The sequence below is a fragment of the Hemitrygon akajei genome, chromosome 25 (assembly GCF_048418815.1).
Source record: "Hemitrygon akajei chromosome 25, sHemAka1.3, whole genome shotgun sequence".
Lineage (NCBI taxonomy): Eukaryota > Metazoa > Chordata > Chondrichthyes > Myliobatiformes > Dasyatidae > Hemitrygon > Hemitrygon akajei.
Window position 1 is genome coordinate 36,645,007 of NC_133148.1, and position 13,437 is coordinate 36,658,443.

A 13,437-nucleotide genomic window follows, 5' to 3' on the forward strand; every position below is an offset into this window, starting at 1 on the left:
AGCACTGTGATGTCAGTGGATATATAACAGGGGTAGATATATATATATAACAGTGGATATATAACAGAAGGATTAGTACAAAGCTGATCAGGACAGTGGATTTGGTCTTAATTTTAACATAAATGGTTGCCCCACTATAGGAAGGAAGTTGGGGCTTTGGAGAGGGTGCAGAGGAGGTTTACCAGGACGCTGCCTGGTTTGGAGGGCACGTGCTGTCATGAGAGGCTGGACAAACTTGGGTTGTTTTCTCTGGAGCGGCGGAGGCTGAGGGGAGATCTGATTGAGGTTTGCAAGATTATGAGAGGCATAGATAGAGTGGACTGAGTGTATCAGTTTCCCAGGGTCGAAATGTCTAGTACCAGGCGGCATGTATTGAAGGTGAGAGGGGCTGGGTTCAAGGGGGGTGTGAGGGTAAGTTTTTCACTCAGAGAGGGGTGGATGCCTGGAACGTGCTGCCTGATACGGTGGTAGAGGCAAATACACGAGAGGATGTGAAGAGACTTTGGATGGGCACATGAATGTAAGGAAGATGGAGGGATATGGACATAGTGTGTTAGTGTTTGGGGGCTTTTTGGTTTACTTTCTAGTTGGTTCAGCACAATATTGTGAGCCGAAGGGCCTGTTCCTGTGCAGGGTTAGGGTTAGGGTTCCATGTTCTATATCGGCGTACCAGCCCTGGGCCCAGCACATAGATGCAATCATGCAGAAAGGACCCCTAAATCTCCACTTTCTTGGGAGTTTAAGGAGATTCGGAATGTAATCAAAGGCCCCGGTAAACCACAACTGATGAATCCTAACTGGATGCATCACGGCCTGCTTGGGAATTCTAACTTCCCTGAAGTCTTTAATGACCAAAACCTGAACAGTGGGTGTTAGGAACGTACTGAGCAGTGGAATCCCCACAGGCTTTTGATGTGGTGAATTCCAAACATAGACATGAAAACATAATGATTAAACGGCTGACCAACCACTGCCACAGCTGTTCCCTTGACATAGGATTTCCATGAAAAAACTCTCTTGGTGAATATTAGTGTCAGGCGGCTCCAGGACAGGCCTGTGGAACCTGGTTAGCAGTGATTTGGGTGAGAGGACAGAGAGAAAATGATTGAGAGAGTGAGAGAAAGAAGAGAGAGGGAGGGAGAGGGAGGAAGGGGAAGGGGGAGGAAGAGGGGAGGGGAGAGGGAGAGGGAGGGGGGAGGGTGGGAGGAAGAGGAGGGAGGGAGAGGGGAGGGAGAGGGGAGGGGAGGAGAGAGGGAGGGGGAGGGGTGAGGGGAAGGGGGAGGAAGAGGGGGAGGGGAGAGGGAGAGGGAGGAGGGGAGGGGAGGAAGAGGGGGAGGGTGGGAGGAAGAGGAGGGAGGGAGAGGGGAGGGGAGGGGGAGGAGAGAGGGAGGGGGAGGGGTGAGGGTGAATGAAGGACAGAAAAAAGTGTGAGAAAGGTAAAGAAAGATCTCGCTGGCTCCTTGGATGACCTGGACAATAGCAAAACCTATGTCAAATGGTTGTTTACTGTTTACAATTTAGCGTTCAACATCATCCTAACCTCAGTACAAATCAACAAGGTCTAAAAGCCAGGCCTCTGTATCTCTCTCTGAAGCTGAACCTTTGTCAGCAGGACACCAGAGTCTGTGCAGATCAGAAATAACATTTCCTCGTTGACCATTAATACAGCCACACCTCGCTGACAATCAACACTGCGTGCTTAACCCACTGCTCTACTCTCTCTACACCCATGGCTCTAGCTAGGCACAGCTCAAACGCCATCTATAGACTTGCCAATGACACAACTATTGTTGGCCAAATTTCAGATGGTGTCGAGGAGGGGTACATGAGTGAGATAGTTCAGCTGGTTGAGTGGTGTCGCAGCAACAACCTTGCACTCAATGCCAGCAAGACCAAGGATCTGATTGTGGACTTCAGGGAGGGGAAGTTGAGGGAACACACACCAGTCCTCATCGAGGGATCAGCAGTGGAAAAGGTCCTGGGTATCAACATCTCTGAAGATCTATCCTGGGCCCAACATATTGATGCAATTACCAAGAAGACACAAAAGAAGCTATATTTCATTAGGAGTTTCAAGAGATTTGGTACATCAATAAAGACTCTAGCAAACTTCTACAGATGTACCGTGGAGAGCATTCTAACGTTGCAGCACCATCTGGTATGGAGGAGCTATTGCAGAAAGTTGTAAACAGCTACCTCCAACATGGGCACTACCCTCCTCAGCACCAAGGACATTTTCAAAAGGTAATGCCTCAAAACAGTGCCACCCATCGTTGAAGACCTCCAGTACCCAGTGCGTTCCCTCTTCTGATTGCATCCTCCAGGGAGGAGATACAGGAGCCGGAAGGCACACACTTAATGTTTTAAGAACAGCTTCTTCTCCTCTGCCAACAGATTTCTGAATGGACAATAAACTCATGAACACAACCTCGCTATATTTTTGTACCTTTTTTCCACTACTTATTTAATTTAAATTACATAATCTATGTATTTTTCACTGGAACTTATAGATTTTTATTATGCAATGCACTACTGCTGCTGCAAATCACAAATATTATGACACATACGAGCAATATTAAGCCTGATTCTGTTTCTGTTTCTGAGAGAGAGCGAGTGAAAATGCGTCTGTGTGTGTGAGAGAGAGAGAGAGTGTGAGTGAGACAGAGTGTGAGAGACTGAGAGTGTGAGAGAAAGTGTGAGAGAGAGAGACAGAGTGTGAGAGAGAGACTGAGAGTGTGAGAGAAAGTGTGAGAGAGAGAGAGACTGAGAGTGTGTGAGAGAGAGTGACAGTGTGAGTGAGAGAGACTGAGAGTGTGAGAGAGGGAGAGACAGTGTGAGTGAAAGAGACTGAGAGTGTGTGAGAGAGAGAGACAGTGTGAGTGAGAGAGACTGAGAGTGTGTGAGAGAGAGAGACAGTGTGAGTGAGAGAGACTGAGAGTGTGTGTGAGAGAGAGACAGTGTGAGTGAGAGAGACTGAGAGTGTGTGTGTGAGAGAGAGAGAAAGAGACAGTGTGAGAGAGAGAGAGTGAGTGTGAGAGTGTGTGTGTGAGACAGAGTGAGTGTGTGGTATGTGTGAGAGAGAGAGTGTGTGAGAGAGAGTGTGTGAGAGAGAGTGAGTGAGTGTGAGAGAGTGAGTGTGTGAGAGTGTGTGTGTGAGACAGAGTGAGTGTGTGGTATGTGTGAGAGAGAGGGAAGAGAGAGGGCAAGAGTGAGAGTGGGAGAGAAAGAGAAGTGAGGAGAAGAGGGGGAAGAGAGAGGTATTAGAGCAATGGAATTATATTTGGTTTGATAGAGAACTCGGTTGAAAGATCTTGAGATGGTATGTATTTAGCATTGATACAGATCTGTGTAAAGAGAGCAAGGAAACCCCGATGAAAGATCTTCAGCCTGAAATATTCACCATCTGATGAAAGCACCGGCAGGGAATTTCTCTTGTAAACCACTGTAAAAGATGCGTGGGGGTAAATAACTCCCTTCCCTCCACACACGCCCAACTCAACCTCCGTGCACTGAGCTCTAGCATGGCTTTATTTCCAGTAATCTCGCTGTCATCATCATCATTTCGTGACCGCCTAATGGCGAGGCGATGTGAAACATCAGCTCGGTGCTGAGTGACATGCGCAGCTGGACGGCGGAGAAGAATGAAACCAGCATCTCCACATCATCCAACAGCAAACAGCAGTAAAAATAAAACTAATCATAACCGCAAGAGATTCTGCAGATGCTGGAAATCTGGAGCAACCCACAGGCGAGAAAGGGCCTTGAGAGAGTGCACCTAGAAGGCAGGTCTCCAGAATTTCAGGGCTAGGATTTAATTGGAAACTTGAAGGAGAGGGGTGAATAAGTGGAGGTTTTCAGGGAGGGAGTTCCAGGTTTTGGGATTAGACACCTCTTGAGGACTGATGAAAATTGGGATGCACATGAAGCCACAGGAGGAGGAGTCCAGGGGCAGGGCTCCCCAACTTGGGGTCCACGGGCCCCTTGGTTAATTGTAAGGCTCCATGGCATAAAAAAAGTTGGGAACATCTGGGTCGCAGAGTTTTCTTTGTACCCATCACATTCCAGATAGAATCATAGAGTCACTGAATCTGTTGGATTCTCCACATATCTCCACCCTGTCACCAATGTAGGTTTGGGCTAGATGGGCCCTAGGCTCAAACCTACATGGGTGACAGGGTGGAGATATGTCTCTACCAAAGGACCTTCTTCCCTCCGCAAGCCCACGGGTCACTCTTTCACAAGATGTACGACCTACTTAGACCCCTCCCCCCACCAATTAAGGTCATGGGAGCAGGTGGCGGATGGTCGTATGAGTAGCCGGTGCTTATCACAAGTTCTAGTTATGCGACCACGGACGTCAGGCAGACAATCTCTGAAGGGTATTGATAGTGGTTGGGGGTCACTCATCTTCTGAAGTCATTGCCCAGAAGAAGGCAATGGAAAGCCACTTCTGTGGAAAAATTTGCCAAAAAAAAACCAGTCATCTTCATGGAAAGTCCATGATCGCCCACACGGCACACAATGATGGTAATGGTGACTGTTATTCTGCCTACTCCCATCCACCTACATCTGGACCATAGCTCCCTATACCTGTCCATGGACCTACCCGAATTTCTCTTATGAAATTGCTCTTACAAAATATCTCTTAAGATTCTAACAACTACTGAGTAAATATAAATACGATGCTGACTCGGAACTCTGGTACATATATTTTTTTAAAAGTTTAAGAACATCTTTCCTGCCTACCCGGCAGACAGAAATAGAGACTTAAAGTACTGTGCAACAGACTAGGGCACAAATATATCGCTAGGGTGCCTAACACTTTTTCACAGTAATGTAATAATTTTATGTATTGCACTGTACAGCTGCTGCATAAAGAAACACACTTCCTAACATATGTGAGTTTCAAAGATTTCAAAGGTACATTTAATGGCAGAAAAATGTATGCATTTTAAAATTACATATACATTCTGATATACATTCTAAAATTCTTTTTTCTTCGCAACCATCCACAAAAGCACAGGAGTGCCCCAAAGAATGAATGACAGTTAAATGTTAAAACTCCAAACCCACCCCCCCTCAGCTCCCCCCTCCCACGGGTGAGCAGCAGCAAAGCAGTGATTCCCCCCCACCACCACCGGCAATAAAGCATCAGCACCCCCGCCCCCCCATTGAGCACTCAAGCATGTATCAATGCAACAATAAAGATAGAGACTTGCAGAACCCCAAAGGCTGCTCGTTCACCTGGTAATTTGACCTACCACAGGCTCTCTCTCTCCCTAATAAGGGAAAAAGAGGTGTCCCCGTTTCATCTGATGATAAACCCGATTCTGATCTGGGCCTCTTGTGTGGACTGAGAGTGGGAAGTGGGCAGGGAGCGGAGAATCGTGGTTGGGAAAGGGGAAGCAGCGGAAAGCACCAGAGAGACGTTGTGTAATGATCAATAAACCAATTGTTCAGAATCATATGATCTTGCCTGGTGTCTCAGGGCTGGGTGTGTCTGCAGCCACACCACCCCAGGCCCTGGACTCCTTCTCTGCCACATGACCCTCCCATGGCAATCCACCCTCACCATTCCCAACATCCTATGCTCCTGCCCGATGTCCAAACTCGCTCTCCGCTCCACGTTGACAAGTACGGTACTGTGCAAAAGTCTTTGGCACACTAGCTATATGTGCCTGAGACTTTTGCACAGTCCTGTAGTTTAATATGTCATTGAAGGACACTATGGCCCTCCTCACATGCACAGTAGAGAGGTAACATGGACTGGACACTGGACTCTCAGCAGCAGTCCTTCAGTGATGATACACCGTGTTGGAAGGCACCACTGATAAATTAACATTGTTATTGTCAAGACTCTAACTGTAGAAAAGGTTTAAAGTAGAATCTTAGACTTTGTTATAAAGTTTTTTGAAAGCTTATGAAGAATCTTATCTCCACTGCTTACAGGCAAATCTTGAAGAACATCTAGAAACTGTTGTGCAGTACCAGAGAAGTGGCTGACAAAAAGGTTCCAAGTTTACTCTGAAATGGTAAGTCAGCCTCACAATGCAGTTTTTCAGGGCTGTGACCACACTCTTTGACATTAAGAGATTCTGTTGAGGATATTTTCACACAACGGAAACTTATTAAAGACATTGAGACATCAAACTCTACTTGCTGGAGTTTAGAAGAATAAGGAGAACCTCATTGAAACAAACTGGATATTAACAGGCCAAGTTGGAGTAGACATAGAGAGTATGTGTCCAATAGTGGGAGAGTCGAGGACCAGAGGCCACAGCCTCAAATAGTAGAATATCCTTTTAGAACAGGGGTTCCCAATCTTTTTTGTGTCATGGAATCTTACCATTAACCAGGCGGGCTGTGAACCTCAGACTGGGAACCTCTGCTTTGAAACGCAATGATGAGAGATTTCTTTAACCAAAGGGTGGTGGATCTGTGGAATTTATTGCCACAGATGGCTGAGCAGGCCAAGTTAGTGGGTGTATTTAAAGAGGAAGTTGATAGGTTTGTGATTAGTCATGGTGTCAAAGGTTACAGGGCAAAAGCAGGAGAATGGAGTTGGGTGGGGTGGGAGTAAATCAGCCATGTTGGAATGTCAGAACAGACTCAATAGGCCAAATGGCCTAATTCAGCTCCGATCTCTTATGGACTTATCACAGTATCTAGTTATAAATATAGCACCTGTCTCCTTAACTAAAGACACACTTGGATTTAACTTTAGGGAAAATAGCTGCATCTCTTGTTATGAGGAGGCTACAATCTTAACCTGAGCCACCGAGACAGCCCACTGTGTTTGTGCTGGCTGTCAATTTCAAGTTCAAGTTCACTTGACTGTACCTATAGTCAACCAAATGAAACAGAATTCCAATGGACCATGATGCACCCAACAAACATATATCACACACAGCACTATAGTACTGTGAAAGAGTCTTAGACACACACACACACTACTGTAGTAATTTTATGTATTGCATTGTTGCCACAAAAAAAGCAACAAATATCCTGATATATGTGAGTGATGATAAATCTGATTCTGATCTGGGTCTCTATTGTGGAACGAGAGTGGGAAGGGAACAGGGAGAGGGGAATCATGGTTGGGGAAAGGGGAAGGGAGAGGAGATGGAGTGGGAATGACCGGAGAGACATTCTGTAATGATCAATAAACCAATTGTTTGGAATCAAGTGACCCTGCCTGGTGTCTCGGGGCTGGGGTGTCCGCATCCGCCCCTGACTCTCCTTCTCTGCCACCAGTCCCACACCCCTCCCGCAGCACTCCACCCTGGCCACTCCCAACACCCTTTGCTCCCGCCAGAGTTACAAACTCTCTCTTCGCTCCATGTTGACAAGTACAGTACTGTGCAAAACAAAACATTAGCTCAGATAAAATAGAGTCTATTTCAGAATGCATGTAGTGCACAGCACTAAACAGAAAACAGTACAGTAAATAGCTCGCTACCCTAGTGATGAGACCGTAATGGAGGCAATTCATTCATACTGCTCCTGTCACAATCACAGCTTCGGCAGAGCAGTAGATACGGCAATTGCGCTTGTGAATATGCAGGTGTCAGCTAATTATTATCTCATTGTGATAGCATTTAACTCCATTCTTCGCGTCATAGTATTTGCCGCGACTTGGACACGGAGCACAGCAATGTTTCGCTGCCTGCTTGCATTCGGCCTTGCCTGGGAAATTGGACTGTCCGGTCAACTGACTCTGAAGACTAGCGATATTTGTTTTATATTTACCGATAGTTCTTTTCAGCCACAGTGTAGGCTTCGCTTTCCGTTTGAGAGTTTTATTTAACGGCCCTGTTTGGCCGGACGTTTAATGTTTTCTTTTCCCTTTAACACTATCCACATTAAAGTCTGTGAACCATCGACCCGCGTCCCTCCGCACGTTGAACTATCCCTCCCCCTCTGGAGGATATTGTGGCCCGATGTCTTGCAGCTTCGTGCTGCAGAATAATGTAACCATCAAGATCGCTATCTTCAAGTTCCAAATTTCCCACGAACTCTCTGCAAACGTGACCACTCACCTACACGCTAGCAAATTAGTGGCCAGTTCATTCGTTGCGTCCTGTCGTGTGACTTGAGCGATTATGGTCTTTCCATGATCATGATTGCTCTTGGCAATTTTTTCCTACCAAAGTGGTTCGCCAATACCTTCTTCTGGGCGGTGTCTTTGCAAGACGGGTGACCCCTGGCCATTATCAATACTTCAATATCATAGGGCATGATGCATTGCAGGTGAGAGGGGTGAAGTTCACAGGGGATGCGAGGGGTAAGAATTTTACTCAGAGAATGTCGGTAGAGGCCAGAACATTGGACACGAGAGAAGTTTGGATAGGCAGATGTATGTAAGGAAGATGGAAGGCTATGTAAATCGTATAGATAAGGGGGATTAATGTTTGGCTGTTTTTGATTTGCCTTTTATGCGGGTTTTTCGGCGCGACATTGTGAGCCGAATGGCCTGTTCCTGTGCTGTATTCTTCTACGGTTTATGTTCTTCAGAGCTTGTCTGCCTGGCGTCAGTGGTCGCATAACCAGGACTTGCGATCTGCACCGGCAGCTCGTACGACCGTCCACCACCTGCTCCCGTGGGTTCACGTGATTCTGAATGGCTGGGGGGGGGGGGGGGAGCTAACCAGGTGCTACACCTTGCCCAAGGGAGACCCGCAGGCTAGTAGAGGGGTAAAAGCGCCTTACGCCTACTTTGGTTGAGACGTATCTCGACCCGCCACCCTAGCAGTCTACCTACCAGGCAGTGTGTGTTTGGCACGTAGGAAGGTATTGGCGCACCCACTTGGACCCTGAGTACCTGCAGCCTCCAAACAGACTGTGCCAGAGGTGTGGGTGGAACTTGGGTGTCTGGACCGACCAGGCGGCAGCTCACGAAGTGCGCGAGGCTGACATTTAATAAGCCCTTCCGCCCCAGTCGCCCTGCCTGAGTGATTTATTGCCAGCTTCCACGCACAGTTCCTGCAAGAGAACCGCAAAAGCTTGTGGTCGGGTCTGGAGGCTGGCGTGCCTCAGCGGCTCGGAGACCCATGTCCGCTGGAGTCGGGGCATTTCGCTTTGACTCTTGGTAAGGGTCACCTGTGCCAAACAGGTCAAAGGGTCGAGGCCAGGCTCGGCGGGGTCCACCGGTCCTCCAGGTTCGGGGGTTCGGCTCAGGGCTCACCACCCCGACTGGTCAAACAAAATTGTTGTGGGAACAGCAATGAAGAGTCCTTCTACTGCACCTCCGCGAGCGACGGCATTCCCGAGCCTCCACCCGGGACTCGCTGCCAGCAGTGAAAACCGAGACGAAGCTACTGACACGGTGAAGGAAGCCTGGGGCACCGCCAGAATAAACAGCGTCATAGAAAAATATAGCGGAGAATTGCCTACTCCCACTGACCTGCATGCAGCCCATGGCCCTCCATACCCCTACCAAACACCTACCTGTGCAAACTTATCTTGAACATTGAAATCGAGTTCAGATGCACCACTTGCACTGGCAGCTCATTCCACACTCTCACAACCCTCTGAGTGAAGAACTTTCCCCTCATATTCCCCTTTTCACTTTTCACCCTTAACCCATGACCTCTGGTTGTAGTCCCACCCAACCTCAGTGGAAAAAGCCTGCCGGCATTTACCCTATCTAAACCTCTCATAGTTTTGTACGCCTCGATCAAATCTCCTATCAAAGAGGTGGAAAAGGTGACTAATTTCAAGTTCCTGGGTGTCAGCATCTCTAGCGATCGATCCTGGACCCAGCATATCGATGCAGCTACGAAGAAGGTGCGGCAGTCTCCTTCCATGAGGAGTTCGAGGAGAATTGGTATGTTACCAAAGATACGCGCAATTTTCCACAGGTGAGCATTCTAACCGGCTGCATCACCGTCTGGTATGGGGATAGGAAGGGGGGGGGGGCACTTCACAGGATCAAAAAATAAAAGCTGCAGAAAGTTGTAAACTCAGTCATCATGGGCTTTAGCCTCCCCAGTATCCAGAACGTCCTCTAGGAGCGGTGCCTCAAAAAGGCGGCATCCATCATTAAGGACCCCCATCACCCAAGACACACCCTCTTCTCATTGCTACCATCAGGGAGGAGGTACAGGAGCCTGAAGTCACACAGTCAACGATTCAGGAACAGCTTCTTCCCCTCTGCCATCTGATTCCTGAATGGACATCGAACCCATGAACACTACCCCGCTACTTTTTCTCTCTCTCTTTTTGCTCTACCTATTTTCACTTTTTAAAAACGTATACTTGCTGTATTTTACAGTTTTTGTTCTTATGTACTGCTACAACAACCTCCACGACATATGCCAGTGATATTAAACGCGATTCTGATTCCGAGTTTAGCACTGTCATTACCTGGAGGGATGGCGTGCCGGTAACTAGGAAACCAGCCGACTGCAGCACGTTACACCAACACTGGGTTTAAAGTGCAGCTTCCTTTCACTGAATATAACTTTGCAAACCGTCCCGCCAGTGGATCTGAACTCGCCACCCTAGTCCCAACAACACGCCCAGGACACTTTCCCCCGAGTGCGTTCTGGCGCACCGTGCAAAGAGAGCGGGCGATGCCGCCGACGCGAGCGAGTTTGGTTCACGAATGCGGGGACGCGGGCTTACCGTCAGGGGAAGGGAGCAGATGCCGAATATGGTGGTCATCAAAGCCAGCAGAATGAGGTGGTCCACCTCCTCCTCCCGCTGCCCGAAGACACTTCTCCTCCTCTTCTGCGAGGTCAGCACCGAGCCCCTCCGCGACCGCTGGCCTTTGTGCATCTTGCAGAGGCTGACGATGACCGAGGCGTTGCACAGCAGGATGGCCACGATCAGGAAGGCGATGAGGCTGGCGTAGAGCAGAGAGAAAGCCACCACGGAGGCGTCCGTCGACTTCATGTTCACGAAGCACCAGGTGCCCGGGCAGTACTGCTTGTGCTCCCCGAAGTCGAGCATGGGCAGGACGCAGAAGAGGAAGCTGAAAATGTAGATCGCCGGCAGGACAGTCTTGGCGTAAGTTCGGTTGACGTGCTGTGAGTAATAATAGGGGTAACTGATGGCCAGGCAGCGCTCCACCGCCATAGCACAGAGGATGAGGGTGGGCGCCAGCCCAAAGAAGATCATGGCAGTGGAGAAGAGATTACAGAGAGTCGGGCCCCCAGCCAGACCAATCATGGACTTCTTCTTGGCGTACGCCACGAACACGATGGGACTAAGGAAGCACGTCCCCAGCAGGTCGGTGACGACCAGCCCGGTCACCAAGATGGGGAAGACGGACGACTTGGCTCTCAGCTCCTTCCTGTGCATCCCGAGGATGACCAAGGCCAGAAGGTTCCCCAGCAGACCCATCAGGAACATCACGATGCTCACCAGAGGCATGCCGACTGTCGGGATCCCGGTCAGCTCGCCGCATGTGCTGTTATTCATCGCGGCCGGGATTCGCGCCGACAAAGAAAGTTGCTCAGAAGTTGGCGAGTCTGGGGAGTCGGTGCCCTGCCGCGAATCCTCCGCTCTCCTCCCCTCTCATGCTCACACCTTTCCTGTCCAGCCAGACGCCGAACGCTGACTGAGAGGAGAAAGAGCGAGAGAGGGCTGGTGTCTTGATCTGAAACTAGAGCATTTGTATCTGAGAATTGGGGGCGGGACCTCTGGCGCTGACAGTTCCGAGAGAGAAGACAAACTCTTAAAGCCGTATCGCCTTCGGAAGGCGAAGCCCGATCTAACGTCAGGAAGAGTGGAATTTGTACACCATGTTGTACCAGCTCCAAAATCCCAGATCCCCGCTAGAAACCTCTCCCCTTTCTTCAACTACTCAATTTAAATCAACTCAAGGCAAGTTTATTGCCATTTAACTATATGCATGTATTTAACATATATAAGCATTGACTGCATATAGAAGCTAGATAACATTTCTCCGAACCGGGGTGTAAAGCACACATAACACACGCCAACTTATGAAGGTAAGATTAAAATCTACAGATGAATCACGCATAGTTAACAAGCTAAAGTCCACTAATATTAGATACTGTAAGGCACAGGACAGATTAATAGGTGACACTATGCGGCAGGGAGTTCAGAAGCCTAGCGGCCAGAGGGAAGAAACTATCCGGCATCCCCAAACAAGAGGAAGTCTGCAGATGCTGGAAATCCAAGCAACACACACACACACACACACACACACACACACACACACACACACACACACACACACACACACACACTCACACACACACACACACACACACACACACACTCACACACACACACACTCTCTCTCTCTCTCTCTCTCTCTCTCTCTCTCTCTCTCTCTCTCTCTCTCTCTCTCTCTCTCTCTCTCTCTCTCTCTCGACTTTTTGGGCCGAGACCCTTCAGCAGGATGCTGCTTGGCCTGCGGAGCTCCTCCAGAATTCTGTGTGTGTTCTTTCCTCTCCTGACCGTTCTTGTCTGCTGCCCGATGGTAGAAAGTCAAAGAGGATGCTGGATGGACGGGTGGGATCGTTGATAATACTAAGGGCCCTGCGTACGCAGCGCTCTTGATAAATATCCCCAATGGAAGGTAGGGAGACTCCTCTGGTGCTCTCAGCTGTTCTCACAGCCCTCTGTAGGGACTTCCGCTTGGCTCCTCCATACCAGATGGAGATGCAGCTTGTCAGAAAGGCAGGAGCTTGTTTACAAGCCAATGGTGCTCCTGTAAAATTCATTTAGATGTGGAAGGAGGAGACCCTTGCTTGCCCCACTCTCCTTCGGAAGTGGAGGCAACTACTGCTGCACGAATGTTGGGAGTCAGTGAGGTCGGTAAATGATAGTTATTGACTAATCAATAAATTCGGGGGGGAGGGGGAATCGCCTCCTCACATCCCCCCCCCCCAAAAAAAAAAATTCAAAATAATAATGTGAGATCTTTCATGTGCGGATGTGCGGAAACCAGAGAGGGCTCAAAGGAGATTCACGAAGATAATTCCAGGATTGAAGGGCTTGTCCTATGAAGAGCGTTTGATGGCTCATTCAGAAGAACCAGAAGGGATTTCATTGAAAGCTATTGAATGTTGAAAGGCCTCGATAGATTGGATGTGGAGAGGGTTCCTCCTATGGTGAGGGAGTCTAAGACCAGATGACACAGCCTCAGAATAGAGGAAAAGAGGAGGAATTTATTTAACCAGAGAGTGGTGAATCTGTGGAATTCATTGCCACAGGTGGCTGTGGAGGCCAAGTCTCTGGGTATACTTAAGGCAGAGGTTGATAGATTCTTGATTGGTCAGGACATGAAGGGATAAGGGGAGGTGACAGGAAATGGGGGCTGAGAGGAAAAATGGATCAGCCATGATAAAATGGTAGAGCAGACTTGACGGGCCAAATGGCCTAACCCTAACCCTAACTTATGGTCTTCTGGTCATTAGAAAGGCAGAGATCTCAAAGAATATAAAATCTCAAGAATATTTA

The 13,437-nt window shown here is 48.6% G+C and overlaps 1 protein-coding gene across 3 annotated transcripts in view; it reads right to left on the reverse strand.

Moving 5' to 3' along the window:
* ptgir (prostaglandin I2 receptor) overlaps positions 1–11,622 on the reverse strand; it is a 167,644-nt gene extending 156,022 nt beyond the window's left edge. For all 3 annotated transcript variants that reach the window (XM_073029326.1, XM_073029328.1, XM_073029325.1), the window contains exon 1: positions 10,627–11,622. In XM_073029326.1, the coding sequence (XP_072885427.1) occupies positions 10,627–11,424 (798 nt within the window). In that variant the 5' untranslated portion in view covers positions 11,425–11,622. The remainder of the gene's footprint in view (positions 1–10,626) is intronic.
* Positions 11,623–13,437: the final 1,815 nt, after the last annotated feature.